Source organism: Anopheles maculipalpis, chromosome 3RL, assembly GCF_943734695.1.
Source record: "Anopheles maculipalpis chromosome 3RL, idAnoMacuDA_375_x, whole genome shotgun sequence".
Taxonomy (NCBI): domain Eukaryota; kingdom Metazoa; phylum Arthropoda; class Insecta; order Diptera; family Culicidae; genus Anopheles; species Anopheles maculipalpis.
The window spans coordinates 39,006,098-39,022,975 of NC_064872.1; the positions used below are offsets into that span (position 1 = coordinate 39,006,098).

General features: G+C 42.6%; 2 protein-coding genes across 2 annotated transcripts in view; both read right to left on the reverse strand.

Annotated features, from left to right (window-relative positions):
- LOC126563998 (centaurin-gamma-1A) overlaps positions 1 to 15,571 on the reverse strand; it is a 168,167-nt gene extending 152,596 nt beyond the window's left edge. The window contains exon 1 of the mRNA XM_050220891.1: positions 15,208 to 15,571. Within this exon, the coding sequence (XP_050076848.1) occupies positions 15,208 to 15,391 (184 nt within the window). The 5' untranslated portion in view covers positions 15,392 to 15,571. The remainder of the gene's footprint in view (positions 1 to 15,207) is intronic.
- The window catches only part of LOC126565137 (40-kDa huntingtin-associated protein), a 342,010-nt gene that overhangs the window by 244,599 nt on the left and 80,533 nt on the right, over positions 1 to 16,878 (reverse strand). The gene's annotated exons all lie outside the window — the stretch shown is intronic.

A 16,878-nucleotide genomic window follows, 5' to 3' on the forward strand; every position in this document is an offset into this window, starting at 1 on the left:
TTTTCAAATTCAAAAGTCCACTAATATGTAAGTCTACCATACGCCGTTTGTTATCATAACGTTCGGATAACAGTTGCCACGCACGTTCATAATTACCGTCGTTTATTGTTTTCTCATCTATTACCTTGGCAGCCTCACCACTCAAGGCCTTTTCAAGATGATACAACTTGATACGCGAATCTTCACTACTTTTGTCAACAATATCTTTGAATATTGTTTTAAACCGCGCCCACTCCTCATACTTGCCACTGAACGAAGGTATTGGCCGAGGAAGCGGAGCATTCACAATCACTGACGAAACGCTAGGAGCAGGTATCAATGCTTTTGGTGAAATGGACTGTGCCGCAAGGGCTTCAGATGCACTTTCTATTTCCATCATCACCTCCTCATGCAATTTCACTGTCTCCTTAAACTTGTCGTCATGCACTTCACTTTCGTCATGTTTTATGATCTCACCATAATGTTTGTTGTGTTCTTCTAAAGCACTATCTGCCTTCTTCCCGAACACTTTGCACTGTACCGCGGTCAGCGCCTTTCCCTCTTCCTTCGCCTGCACAATGTTGTCCCTTATGCGAATCAATTCGCCATACGCAAGGTCACGCATGTGCACATGCGGCCTTACAGCAACAATTACATCCACCCAACCGGGTTGTGGCGCCGGCTTTACGGTTGGAGTGCGAGACGTCCGAGGCGTTCGAGTCATGATGATGCGATTTTTACCGATATCCAAAGCACAAAGGGTCAATATCCGGTTCGAAGGACCAATGTGATATCTCAGCGGATAACCTAACGCAATGTACTGAACACGGTAATCCTGTACGCACAACTTTATTGGTTGCGACTTAACTCATTCGCGGTTTTCATCAGACTGACCCACTCCACTCGGTCACAAATAAATTTCATAATTCCCTCTCTTCTCTCACTCTCTCCTTATCTCTTCATTCCCTCTCTGTTCCCCCTTAACGTGGTCCGGCGAACAGCCGCAACTCGCTTGCCTCGCTTCTCTGGTCCGTCCGACCACACAAGCCGCCCGCTTGCATTCTACGGTGGGTTTCGCGGAATTCTGGCCGGTGTCGATGAGATCGAACAACAATTGCGGGTGCCGCCGTTCCAGACAATTGTCGCCAAAACAGATGCCACTCGGACAGCCTTCCGTTCGCTCCTCACCCCGCACCTCTCTCTCCTTCCTCAGCCCGCCATTCTCGCCCGTTCCTTAGACCGCGCATCTCACTCGTTCCATCGAAATGGAACACATAGGATTCAGATCAGAATCAACTCTTGCGCAATGTTGAGCATTTTAGATCTTTTCGTACCATCGATCAGTATCCTAGCGGAGCGCCTCCAACAAGAACGCTTGCTACATTCCCCGAAATGCCTCAACTCTGAAAAGTATTAGCCGATCAAATCAGAATTTGTTGTCATGCATCCCGAAAAAGCGTACTCCCTCGTGTTCTAGTCTGATTGACCAGTCGGTAATCAAACCCTAAATCGTACAGTTCTCCCATAGTTGACTATCCAACTACATGGTATCTATTAAGCGCGTTAGCCATTGGATGACTGGCATTAACTATCAGGACGTTAACCCATGAAGAAGAATTACAAAGAAAAAAAGCAAAATTATATTGATAGTTGAACCAATCAGTAGTACGAAAGTTGAAGTTAAATTCTTCACAAAGTAAATATGCTACAATTCACAATTCTACCACATTTCAATGCTCATTGTCGACTGTTTTCAATTCCGAAGTGTGTGCTTATCGCATGAGTTAAGTACACCCAGCAGACGCTCAATAAATAGACTCAACGAATCACACTAAACACCTTCTTTTCGGCATTAAATCCAATGCCAAAGAGGTTGACATTTTCATTTACATTTAACACTGCTTCCCGGGACGTCGCACACTTTCGGGAATGAATATTGATAAATGGGGGAAGCTCCAAAACGAGCGTGGGCAAGCAGCGAAATGAGAATTGGTTCTATAAATAAGCATCACTATAGTTGCGCCAAACCTGGCCGATCCCTTCTCTACCTTTCCTCCGTTTGATCGGTCACATGTTTAACTCTATCCCGTACTTAAACACTCACACATCAGTACGCCCCCACGATCATCACCCAGCGGGCCCCAGCGGGCTGCGAGGAACAAGTGGAATGATTTTGACATTTTGCTCTCGTGCAGCTCGTTCACCCATCAATACGCAACACGACGGTATTTAAGAGCACTATTGACAGCGAGCACGTGGTTTGGGCAACACTGGCAACAATAATAACGAAACATAGTACATGTTGGTTGTGGCAGACACACAATACACCAACCCATGTGGAGAGTTAAGCCAAAGGCACCACCGTCGGGCGTTCTTTGTCAACCTTTTCATCTGCACATAACCATAAGTGTTTACACAACCATTGATGATGACGACAACGATGATGATATGATGATGATGATGATGATGATGATGTTGTGGTGCATAGCACTGCCATGGATATGGTACAGCATTGAATGGAGGCACTATAAATAACCGGGCAACTCTCTCGATCAGCGTGAGCTCGAGAAATAACGCCTGAGAAAATGACACCCGCCGCCAGTATGTGCATCGCTGCTCCTGTTGCAGTTAATCCACCCAACATTGCATGCATAAGAACTAGGTGTGATGTTTTCCAAGGTGCAGAAGCAATTATAATGAGGCATCTGAACAGCAATTTTACATTCCAGAAGTAGTGTACATTCTTGCACAGAGTCCTTCCGACTCGTTGTACCGTTTGCCACAATCTAGTATCTAGTTCAAGGACTCGCTGATAATGGAACAGTGTGCCACTAACGTCAGGACGATGTGAGTAAACATGATTTTCTTTCTCCTATTTTAAATAGAATATAAAATCACTTTGCCCATCATCTGCTTCATAGGTAGTAATACAAGTAAGCATAAAGAGGTCTCGTTGAAATATTCAACTTTTCTATTTTTGCATCTATTCTTGGATTTTTTTCCATAATGTAGCCTGAAACTCATCATCGTATTATAAAAAGTCGAATACAATGTAAATATAAAAAGTATTGTATTGGTCTTTTTGTGGATTTTTCACTTAATCTTTAGGAATTAAATCGAAATGATGACCAAAATAACAATCAAATATGTCAATTGAATCAAATATATCACAATAACACCGTATTTTACAGTATTGGACAGAACAAGTGCAACTCAAATAGCACAATCATAAAAATGATCAGCAAATTTCAAGTTTTTGAAATAGAAAACGGGACACTTACTCCAGTTGACGGTTCAGGAGTCTGGATGTTCCCTGCAAGTTTATTGCAGCAATCAGCTGTCAAACTTACAAATCACAGCGAGTGTTTTGTGAACAAGAACCATTTTGTGTTGGTGAAAACAACTTCAATTTCTTGCTTCTTAGACTATTATCTCCACCATCATCGTTTAATAACCTTGTTTTACGTTGGAAAAAGATTCGTTTACTGAAAAAAGTGTTTTTTTTTTTATTATTGTAACATTACAAGGTAAATACACGTTGGTAACTGACGTTTTCTTTATATTTTTGTTACTAGATACGAAAAAGACACCTGACAGCCTTAGAGCGAAGCTTAGAAAGTAAATCATCGATGATTTCAAGAGCGTAATGTCACAAAAAACAATTTGTGACAAGTATGAGCTGAAAAACTGGACCGTATCTAGACTGTGCTCGAAATTTTGTGCAACCGGAAAGATATTTGTGGACAATAGAGGTGGAAGACCACAGTTTACCAAGCCAAGAGAGGACACTATGATCGTACGAAGCATGAAAAAGGATCCTTTAAAATCTTCGTTCAAGGTGCGAATGGATATGCAGTTATCTGTTTCGTGCCGTTGAAGCCGCGTTGATTGTTCTCTCGACGTTCTGTGAAAAAACATTTGATTTCACTTAGGAACCGGAATAAAATATTTCAGTTTGCTCAATTTCTTATTGACTGGGATGTGCAGAAATGGCGAATGATTCTGTTCAGTGATGAGTCGAAGTTCAACATCTTTGGAAGCGACGGGATGTTCCCTGTCACGTCAAACAACTGGAAAACGCTTAGATTCACGTTACTGTCAGAAGACGGTGAAGCATGGCGGAGGCAATGGAATGGTCTGGGGATGTTTTTTTTTTTGCGAACGGTTTCGGTCCAATTCATCAAATCGATGGAATAATGTACCGTTGCATGTACAATAACATCCTGAAAAATGTTCACCAAGCACATCACCAAAGTGATCAAACAGTTTAAGGATAATGAAATCATGATGATGAACTGGCCGCCCCAATCTCCGTATCTGAACCCTATAGAGAACCTGTGGGAGATCGAGAATCAGCAAATTGATCGTGAAGGTGCTCGACGCAAGGATCAGTTTGCACAAATAAAAGAAGGCTTTCGCAGTAATTCCACAAAAATTTCATTGATCACCTGATCGAGTCTATGCATCGCTGATGCAAGGCTGTATTTGAAAACTAAGGATTTGCAACGAAATATTGAAAGAAAATTTAATTTTAGCACAACACGCACAGTTGCATTTGTTTTGTCCAGGAGGAAAACGTTGATGTTTTATGTTTATTTATTTTTCCATGTGGCACCATCAGCGGCCCTACCAAGAAATCCGGAACTACGTGGGGATGATGTACGGATAGATAACCGCAAATTTGAAGTCGTCCAAAACTTCACCTACCTCGGGTCAAAAGTCAGCACCGAAAACAGCATAGAGACATTATTCTACAGCCTGAGGAAACATCTCACCTCATAAAACCTGTCGCGACGGTCGAAACTGGTACTGTACCGTATCTTTATAGTCTCAGTACTCACATACGCCTCTGAGACATGGACCCTGTCCAAAGCAGACGAAGGCATCTTAGCCGCGTTCGAGAGGAAGATGCTCAGAAGGATCGTTGGCCCCGTATGTGTGGAAGGACAATAGAGGAGCCGCTACAACGACGAGCTGTACGAACTGTATGACGATCTCACCAGACTCCGCTGGGTTGGTCATGTTATACGCATGGCACCGGACGACCCAGCTCAGAAAGTCCTTTTAGGCCGTCCACACGAAAAGAGGAGGCGAGGTAGGCCCAGATTGAGGTGGGAGGATGGCGTAGAATCATCCTCCTTCATGTCGGGATAACGGATTGGCGGAGGACGGCGTGGGACCGTGAGCGGTTCCTGATTCTGCTGCGGCAGACCAAGACCGTAAAGCAGTTGTAGTGCCTGATAAGTAAGTAAGTTTTTTTTCCATGAATTGTTATGTATGTATGTATAATTAAGTTTTTGTTATAATAAACAAAAAATGTGCTGTTTCAATCAACATAAAAACATCTTTCTCACAGTTAACTTATTATGCACTTTCAATGTAGGGTTTCTTGATTGGGTTTGATTGGTTGCACTTGTTTTGTCCAATATTGTATCACAACTAGGGCACATGTTACTGCAAGCTTAGTTTACCAATTTTACTCGAACGACTATTCAGCTAATCACATCTCGACAGCAATTCTTCAACACACTACCCTTTTCCGATTGTTGCCCAAGTCGCGTCTGTTTGCGTAAAATTTAATTCTATTTATCTGTTTCGAATTCCCACAAACCTTCGAAGAACTGTAACGTCGTGCATTACCCTAGCGCCACAGTAAACAACACCCTTTCCCTTGACTAGTTCCCTTAGTTGTACTAGTTCTCCCTTGTGCTAGGCCCGTGTGTAAAGTGATATAATTAAAACAGGGAGCAAGGAATCGAAGTCAACACACAGGCACGGGAGAATCCGACCCCAAAAAGCGCAAACAACAGCATTGGGTCGCATTCCTGCTAGAGTTCTCGACTATCAGCGTTTTCTTGTCGAAAAACCCTGATGCTGCTTCCGTCCGCTGGCAGTGGCATGTGGGAACAATTGTTTACAAACAGTTAGCTGATCGTGTTCAGCAGCCATCAACCATCAACTTCGACCATCGATCACGTTCCATCAGCTGTACACAAACACTCAGCATTCTTCGGGCATCAAGTTCAGAAATGGAACTGATCAGAAGATTACGTCACTGGGTACTGTCGAAAATACAATTGTGATTAAAATTAAGACACCTTAGTCTGTTGCTAAACCTAATTGAAAAAGCTTTCTTCCCTCGGGCAACAAAATCTTTCTAAACGAACCAGTGTTTAACAGCAAGTACCCTGTGTAAGCTTCACCCTGACCTTGAACGACACCGCCACACATCGTTCCATTCTAACCCAAAACCTATCAATCTGTCATCGCGATGAACTAGGAGTTCGTGCGTAGGCGCACGCGACCGCACTCGATGAGGTAATGTAACAAACACCGACCTCCGTCACCCCCGTCAAGTGTAATATAACGCCACCGAGGGTCGAGAGTGTCAAACTAATATGGAAATAATCGCAAAACGTGGAGGCGTTATCTCAAGTGACTGGTTAATGTAGCCGAAGCCCGGATGCTCAAGTGAATTCCTCGCACTTGACAGAACTCTAGCAGCTCTCCAATAGAAAATATATCCAACTAGGTGAAGCCTGCGATTGTGGAAAATATAGATACTTCCACAGCATCGAATGACGTCTTCCAGTCCTCCACGTGTGTGTGTGTGTGTGTGTGTGTGTGTGTGTGTGTGTGTGTTTTCCCTAACATCAAACACTCTTCTCTAGCCATCTGGCAAGCGATGGTACCACACAAACACCCGCCCAAAACAGAGACGCGCGGTGGTAAGAACGGGGTTTTTTTTCTCTCTAGCAGCAAATAAAAATGCTGCCCCCGGTCCGGGAAACACGGAAAAACGCAAACAAACTGGCGAGTTTCTGTGCCGTGTTGAAACAAATAAAAAGTTTGAGAATAGTTTTCAGCTGCTTGGGGTTGGAAATTTTATTACCGTGATGATCTTTCCGCTCTCTTCGTTCGTTGGTAAACATTTTGTCGAGTAGCTGCTTATGATGATAGAGAAAGAAAGATGGCGAAGCGAGTAAAACCATGCCCCTTCGCCATCCAAAATTTCTTGAGAATGATTTGTTTACAATAATAGTGATCAAATAAAAACGCGTCTGCTGGCCTTGAGTGTGATGCTTGGCAGCTAGCTTGGTAGTGTCTATATAGCCGGGGCGATGCAAATAGACGGCATCGCCCAATTCTGTTCGCTGCCCTTGGTGATGCTGGTCGCTCTAAAGTTGACGTAATGATGCTCCATGTTATTGGGTCGCTTTTCTCGCCTTCTCACCAACGCAAACTGCCATCGGCAGAATGAAAGTTTTTAGCTTAAACAAAACTCTTCCGCCGTTGTCGAAGCGTCAAAGGAAGCAAGGTGAAAGGTAATGGCAGCTCAGCTGCGGAGTTAAATATTTACGAAACGGTAATCAAATATTTACATCATCCTCTAAGTCACACGTTTCAAAATAGAATTCAACGTTCATTGATTCAATTTTCAACTGTTCAACTACAATCTTCAGCAAAATGAACATAACACTAACCCAATACATTCCAATTTGTCTATATTTAAATGTTTCCAATATATTCACATCCCCTTCTTCCCTGGCAACACACTCCTCCATAAAATTGCTGACTTTATGTGCAAAAAAAAAATCGTCTCAACTCATTGAAATTCAACCCAGAAAGAAGCCCATCATGTCATGTAAAGATGTACCCTTCCCGAAACAAACACGCACACCGTACCCTCTTGCTTGTCCCCTGCTTGCCGAGTTGCACCGGAAATATGTGCGCCTGCTTCAGGATTTTATTACACCAACTCAACAACCAACTAACCTTCTTTTTTTGCCTCTTACTAACCGGGGTTGACCTTCCCTCTACGCCATTGATGCGTACGTGCATGAGTGAGAAAATTATCACATCATAAAATTCCCAAGCACAGCAACTGAACGAACTGCATCTATGTATATAATATCGAAGGCGCCCTCATTCTTTCGGGACTTCAAGCCATTGCGTTCTGTTTTTACCAAACTTTTTTACCAACAACACAGCGGCCGAAGGGTGTGTGGATTAGTTTTTACGGTACATCCAATCGAGCTTACCAGCCATACAAGTCATTGAGCAAGTTGCCCTGATGCTTCACGAGATGAAATAAACAGGGTCCATTTCTGTAAGTTCATCTTTCAAACTGCAACCTTTTCTTCAGCCTGCTGTTCCAGGAGTTGAACAGGTAAGCAAGAGGACAGGTAGAGATTATATTACGCTAAACTTTTGCAGCTTTCGGTCCTTTCTGAATCGTAAAGGGAATACGGGAACATGAGCAGCATACAGGAATGAAGGTGTCATGTAAGATTTCTTCACGAAAAATTCATTCATCTGTGCAGAGAGAAATATGATCCCAACACGTGAATAACATCCCAGGCCGAACGGGGACAACAACACAGGGACTCTATTTATTTTGTGCTTTATTATCTTTTGGGCCACATATTTATTTTCAGAAAGAATTCAAATGCCTTTGGCCTTTGACAGCAAGGACGATCGTTTGAAGTCTCATTATTTGCGTTACAGAGCGATTTAACATATTTTCTGCTTGAAACAAATCGAAACGCCAGATGTACAATGTACCCAATATAGTTTAATGTTGTACCAATTGGAAGCCCACTCACAATTGGCACTTTGTTTCAACGCTCATTTGCTGTTCGTTAGTTCGTCGTTCCACTTTTCTCACTTGCAAGCAGATGCAACTAAAACGAGTTCGATCGGCAAGCGTCCTTCGCTTCGGCTATAAATAACGACAGCACTTTCGCCCAAGAAGCCTTCCCAGTGCAAGAATCCGGCAAGCGAGCCGAGGCCAAACTGCATCACGTTTCCTCCTGTCATGTTTGCAACTATTAGTGCTAAGAAGGGGTGGGAAAACAAGCTTCTACAGCATAGAACATAGGCGTGCGATAGAAAGCTCAAATGAAATAAACATGGAATGACATCCGAAAGATAAATCGATAAAAGGGAAATTAGTTTCTCTACAAGACAAAACCGTTTGAGCTTACGTTGGCTGGATGTGTAAGGTTTATTTTCTTTGAATTTAATTCTATCGTTATTGAAGCCCTCAGCAATATTGCTTATGAAAGATGTTTCGAAAAAGCCTTGTTGTAAACTTAAACTTTTCTATAAACTTTCATTACAAAATGGTTATAAGCATTACATACACAAATATGACCTAAATAGATTGCAAATATATTTCATTCGCCCTAAAAGCTTACACGTTATTTCGCCTAATGTTCTTAAAAACCCATTACAAAACAAACCTATTGGCCTTGGAAACCAGCTAGAAGCACAGCGCAATACAAGCCATCAATTGAATCGGGAAAAAATCAATCACGTAAAGAACTGCGGAAACGAAACGGTAGAGCGAAGCGAGACAAAGAAAGAGAGAGAGAGAGAGAGAGAGAGAGAGAGAGAGAGAAAGAGAAGAGCTCCGTCACTAAGTACAGCGCTTTTCCTTACTTAAACGCAAGTGACGTAATCTGATTTTCATCTTCATACAATTTATTAGTGCTTCGGGAGCTTTTGCGCTACAGCTCTACACAGGGGCACTACCACTACCAGGAGCACAATAACGAACCGTTGAATGGTGATCTAGCGCACAAGATTCGTTCTACCCTTCTACACAGCGTTCCTAAACGTTGGAGCATAAAATAAGCCGAAGCTTGCTGCTGCTGCTAGCAGCTTGTTCTTTCTATGCGACCCAACGGAAAAGCGCTTTCCGTGCGCATCTAAGCCGGTAAAATATGGTACAAAACCGGCGAACTTAATGCGATCTGATGCGATTTCAACGAAATGAGTTTGTTACGGCATGGTCTCTTTTACGTTCGTGGTTATTTAAAAAAAAAAGTGTACAATAAAATGGTTATATGATGGTAGACAGTGTGTGTGTGTGTGGGTGTGATCGAGAACTGTACTGGTGAATTCATTTTGAAATTTATTGATGAGTTGGGTGATGAGGAAAATGGACGTTTAATAAAAAAACTTATCTATAAGGTCCGCAAATAAATAACGGCCGTTATGAATCGATGGGACCACTATGGACTGTGTCGCGATTTTGACGTTTACAAACATCATTAATCAAGTTCGGGAATAAGATAATCAAACTGTGTAAACCTATTAAAGATTATTTCGTGCGAGTAAAAGTTCCTAGTTCTTGCAAATGTCTGATTTTGTGCCTTATAAGCGCCATATGCGGGAGGCGTTGCGGTTTTTGTTTCGATCGAAGAAAACGGCAGCCGAAGCACATCGAAAGCTTTCGAGTGTTTACGGCGATGCTGCTCTAAGCAAAACAAGGAGTCGGGATTGGTTTCGACGCTTTCGAAGTGATGATTTCGCCGTAGAGGATGCTCAACGTGAAGGAAGGCCCAACACGTTCGCCGACGAAGAATGGACGGCTTTAATAGAGGAAAATCACTGCCAAACGTAAGAAGAGCTTGCAGCCGTGCTTGGTGTAACTCGTCAGGCCATATCATCACGGCTGAGCGCATGAGGCATGATACAGAAGGAGGGCAAATGGATACCACACGAGTTGAAGCCGCGGGACAACGAACACAGATTCTTCATATGTAAATTGCTGGTCCAGCGGCACAACAGAGAGGGGTTCCTTCACAGAATCGTGACGGGAGACGAGAAATGGATTTTGTTCAGCGCAAAATCCCAAGTGCAAAAAATCATGGCGATCCCCCGGACATACCCTAGTATCATCAGTTCGGCCGAACATCTATAGCTCGAAAGTTATGCTGAGTATTTGGTGGGACCAGCTCGGCGTCATCTACTACGAACTTCTGAAACCGGGAGCAACAATCACTGGCCGAACACTGCGTGACAAACGGCCAGAATACTCATCATGCCACGACAAAGTTATTCTACTGCATGACAATGCTCGGCCACATGTTGCTCAACCTGTGAAAAACTATCTTAATACCCTGAAATAGGATGTTTAACCGCACCTGCCGTATTCACCGGATCTGGTACCATCGGATTTCCATCTGTTCCGATCCTTGGCACATGGATTGGCTGACCAGCAGTTCTCCTCCTGTGAGCAGATCCAAAATTGGTTGGATAAACAGATGGATGAACAGATCCAGGATTGGTTGGCATCGAAAAACGTATCATTTTTCCCCGAAAGGAAAAAAACGGCCATTATTTATTTGCACACCTAATATTACCACGATCAGGGACTTACAACGTACAAGGTCCATGCTTTTTTTTTCTTTCTTGCTTTAACGACTGTTCAAGGTCACACCAGTCTTTGCACGGTTTACTGGAGTTGCCGATAATATAAAGAGGTTGATAGTCAATCTTCATAACGGGGTAAAGACCCGGATAAGATTTGAACCCTGGTCCTGCTAATCAAATCAATCTATATTTTTAATGCATAGTTTTTTTTATGAAGTCAATAAATAAGGAATATTTCAACACATCAATTTAAATTTTACAACCAAAGGGCGGCAGATTGATTACAAATATATCGTTTTAAAATGTGTTTTTTGTAATAAAATTATTAAGCTTCTGGGTCGCCCCGTAGGTGAGGCGACAACAGAGAGCCGTTCGATGGTAGGCGTGTCCTAGAAGGACGTTAAGCCTTAAAGAAGAAGTTATTTAGCTTTTAAAAGATAGTTAAGTGAAATTCTATATAAATTATAAAAACTTTAGAATGTTTTTTTTTTATTCATAAAGGACGGCCAGGCCATATTTCTAACTTTGGAATGATTTCAATATAAAAAAAAAAAAACAAATGAATGAACTGCTTAAACAAACTCTTTACAAATAAAGCACTACCGCTATATGGCTGTTAAATTACTCTTTTTCTTGGCCTAACGACCTCTAATGTCACGCCACCCATCGAATTGGCTTGCTATACTTGCCGATACCACGTAGTTGAATAATCAGTCCGGAGAAAGGTCCAGATGAGATTTGAACCCCAGTCCAGCTGGGGATTCTATTCGAAGACCAGCGACGCTGTCGCCTACACCACCGGGCCGCCCCTTAAAACACCATCTACACCACCGGCGCTCCCGCTCCTAAATTATTTCGATGGGCAAATCAACACCTCGGCAAAAGGAACCATAAAGAGCACAAAGTCACCAACCTCACGAACCAAAAACCATACAATCACCAAAATTAGGTCACAGAGCTAATGATTTTAAAATGCTCAATCGGCGTGCAACAAATAAAATACCCCCGCGTGTTCCACGCTCGTAGCAGTAGTGGCCAGGTCGGTTCTGCTGGTCGGTCAGATCACCTAATATATTTTAACCAAAAAACCGCTAACCGGCTAGTCGGATGGCAAAGGTCTAATTTTAGCTAACCGTAAGCCTATAGCATTAGCATAGCCATAAAATGCCGCCATACTCTCCACACACACACCGGACAGAACGGAATCGATCGACAGCCAAAACCGGTATTTGCCAGAACCATACTACTGAAACTGTACTCGATCCTAAGCCGAGAAGAATCAACAAAGAAACCCACAAATACACAGCATCGCCAGCATCTGCTAACGTGTCGTCGGAAAGTGTAGACCGCAAAAATGAAATGTACGCAAATGACTGGTCGCATATGATGCTTTGCATTTAACCCATTCAAACGCAGATAGCTGTTTTGTTCTAGTTCATAAGTTTATATGAAGCGAAACATTCTGCCAACTAACCGAAACTAACATTTCTGCTAATCAACTTGTCATCAGCAAATTATGGCGCCCATTTTGTGTCAGCAAGTATTTGATTTAATTTCGGATTTAAACCATGAAGCCTTCCGATGGGTCCGCTTATATGGATCCCGACTCTTGTTTTGATGCGTCAGGAGAAAATGAAAACACATTCCACAGCTTGTGCACAGCTGTTCTGCATACGTTATTTCATTCAAAATTCCCGTTTTTTTTTGCAGGCCAATACTGTGGGCTGGGCAAAAACAATTGGCTAAACATAAGGAAACGTTCAGGGAAACGTTGTTCTTCTTCTTGTATTACATATTTCTTTAAAACATACATTAAATCGTGCTGACCTTTTTGAAGTTTTTTTTTCTCTTTTTCATCGTTCCAAACGACATCTGACACCGAGGCCAGGGTGAACATCACTTTAATTGACGAGAGCGTCCAGTGCGACCCAGGAATACATTTCATCCAACGCTCGTCTCCTTAGGATGTGCCCAACGCTTCAATGTATCGATGGAAAATGCTGACAGACACGATAACAGCTTGTGTGTGTGAGCTGTTGGTGATTTAATTTTTATAGACTGCGATTTATTTCGATTCTCCTTTGGCCCGATGAGGCATCTGGCAAGACGAAGAGAATGACAGGTTTGTCGCACAGCCTCCATCGTAAATCATAATTAAATCCCCCAAAATTAATGGAGCACTCGGCAAAGCAAGAAGGCCACCGAATTTGTATCAATTTTTCGTACAGGAAAGAATACCGAAAGGGGACCAGGTTTTGCCAGCGGGGCGTTTAATATGGCATTAACTTAATTTAATATATAACAAACAATGATCAAACAAAATCACTGGAGCCGTGGATGACAGATTTGTGTTTCGTTTTTGTACCGCTTATAGCCCACTACCAAAACTTCTCCATATTGTCTTCCTGTAAGGATCCTGTACGGTGTGACCGGAAAAGTTTCCAAAATATATATTCATACACAACATATTCAGATTTGGCTCCTTGCTAATTAGCTAGCTCATTTGACCCAGTTATAGGGCTATGGCACATGTCTCCGAGGTTTAAGCACTCTCGATGGTACTTCGCTGGTCCAACAATCTTGAAGCGGACCTTGAAAGTCTCGAAGATTCAATCCCCACAAAGATTCGACTCAGATTGGATCTTAATTGACGGATTCGAATAGCAGGAACAGCAGGATTGCTGAAGCTATGCACAATATACTACTGCGTGCGATAAGTAAAGTGACATTTTATGTCAAATTTCGCGCGCAAAAAGAAGCCGCTTGTTTTTATTTTCCGTTTGTCAATATGTATGTTTTTGACAGTTCTGCCACGTTTCAAGTTACAACATGAACCCGACTAGGAGTGACAATTTGTTTTCGGAGCTGCGCCAAGTGTTTTTATCCATATTGACCATGTCTAAGTTTGTGGAGCAAAGCGCATGTATGAAATTTTTGGTTTCCGCAATGAAACAAAACGCTGCGGAAACATTGCGGATGTTACAAAAAGCCTTTGGGGAAGAATCTATGTCGAAGAAAAATGTGTACAAATGGTACAGTGATTTCTAGACGAGGACAGTTCGAGGAGACCATCCACCTCGACCGTCGTCCAAATCAAGTATTTAGTGGTCAACAATTGTCGATCGGAAAGTGTTAGGATTTCCAAAGCCTCGGTCAACACCATACTGAAAGATGTTTTGGAGTTGAAGCGGGTGAAGTCTTGCCTGGTGCCGTCATTTTGAGGGAGTTTTTCGCAACAACTAACACCCATATTGTTCCGCAACCGCCGTATTCGCCAGATTTGGCACCAGCCGACTTATGGCTGTCCAACAATCTAAAACGGTCGCTTCGGGGACACCGTTTTCACGCTATCGAGGATATAGAAGCCGCAGCGACGGCGGAACTAAAGGACATCCCAGCATCCGCGTTTTTCACCTTCTTCGAGGAGTGGAAGAAGAGGTGGAAGAGGTGCATTGCATCGGAAGGGGACTACTTCGAAGGTGATGACCATCATTTGGCCTCATAAAAAACCATTTAAGAAACAAAACGCTAAGTCACTTTATTTTTCGGGCACAGTAGTTTATTAGGATTCGAGAGCTAAAAACTGCGGATGAGAGCAAGTAGATACAAACAGCACTATTTGGAAATTACATCCCACAACTATCTTTACATCCAAGTCACTGATGATGGTAGTTATGGAAATTTTCGTGGCGAAGGCAGGACAAGATCAGCAACAGCTCTGTCGGGAAAGGAGGAAGAATATGATTATGCAAAGCGTGTGGGTTTTTAGCTCTTTAGAGTAAGTTCACCAACAACGGATTACAGTTTGTGTGCCTCCGGAAAACCATTTTTAACCACGTGCAAGGGCTTTCAAGGCCAACTGTTTACAAACAATAATTATGCCTTGCGTTTCAGCCTCTCGTGTGGGCCGATGACACAAATAAATTTCCTAAAAGAAAGTGGACAGATTTTCCTCGATTTCTCTTGCACGATGCAAACGATGCAGCACTCTTTTAGCGCAACTTTTCAAGCTTACCATCCCAACCCATACGTCATCTAATTAAAATTTACACTACTTTCGCGTACCTTCTATGCAGACGACATGATCGCGGATCTGCTGCGCGACCTGCACGTCCGGAATGAGATCGATCAGGTGGTAGATGGCGTAGATTGACGGATGGACGCTCTCGAACCGCTGTATCTCCTGGCGGATGGCCAGCGAGTTGTTGAACAGCCAGGGCTGATGCGTACGCGAACTGTTGTTATTCATTTTTCACGCGCGATTTTCCGCATCCAACAATCTTCCACCGAAAAAGAAAAAACCGGAAACTTTCACTCTTAACGCACACACACACACACACAAACACTTTACGGAAGAAGGAAATTCTTCACAGGTACACACTTTGCACTTGTGCCAGTTTGCCAGCTACTTCACTTCGGACCTCCGGGGACACAAATCACACAAACATACACACAACTACACTCACAATCAAGCAGCTCTTCTCAACACAAATTTTTTGGGCATGCTTTTATGATTTTTATTTTATTTTGGATCCGATTTTATCACTCCGCGAGAACCGACACTCACTGTAACGGGAAAAAGACGTGACCACCCAAACTTTGCTAATAATGAAATTAACCAAACATTTTCCACACAATCAACCAGAAGGCATCAAATTTTTACCACAATCTAAATTACACAGCCACGGAATAACTCTCTTTTTACAGGAAAGCTGGATCGGTGGCGCTACACGTTTTGTTTCACACTCCTTTCACTGTGTCTTTAATTTGGCTTGCTTTGATCGTAGATAGGCATCCGGGTGGTATGGAGTATACGGACCTGGTGGGTGAGGAAACCTGTCGCTGCTGGAGCATACGTTGTAAGCAAGGGAATTTAAGCACGATGCACCTTCCCCCTACGTTTGAACACAACAGCGTACTGTAGCAGCGCAATGTTTACACTCATATACACCCTCACCGTGTCACAACGCTCTTCTGTAGCAAAACATACCGTTAGATCTTCTTCCACTTCGAGGAGAAAGCTTACTTTTTTTTTGGGGGAAAAATTCACGCACGAAAACAACACGCACACGTCCGACGCGTATGAAATAACAACACCATTTGACAGTCCATTCCCAAACAAATCGCTCTGAGCACTGACGTTTATAGCCTGACGAGCCGTGAAGCTCAGGTCATATCAATGTTGGAATAAATTGACAATTAGATTACAGAAAAAAAATGTTCCGATTTGACATCTTGCGGCTGCGGACCGTGGGAAATTTCAAACTGTTGAAATCGATATGAAACTGTCAAAAAACCTCAAAATTGTGATTTCTGCTTTTTCTCCGTTGCCTTGCGTAGGTAAGTTGTGGATAGGGTTGGGTAAAACAGCTCTTTTGCGTGTGGTCTCACTCTTCTCAGTGCATCTCAAAATCGCTTCTTTGTGTGGCGCTTTTTATGGTGTGAAATTAGGCTCCAGGAAGCGCCTCGCAGGAGCGAGACAGTTTTAAACGAAATGAAGCAATATTTTTAGATCCTAAAGAATAAAAAAATAACCATCGTTCAGCATAGAATTCCGTTTACTGCTTTTGGCACGAAATGTTGGTTTACCATATCCAGATATTTTGGCTTCATTCTTCTTATAGCTAAATAGTTCATTATGAAATATGTTATTCTTTTTATTGATATAAAAACAAACCATAAAACAATATTGATCTCAGGACCAATTTCAGTCGTGCAAGTGTACACAGGCCTTCA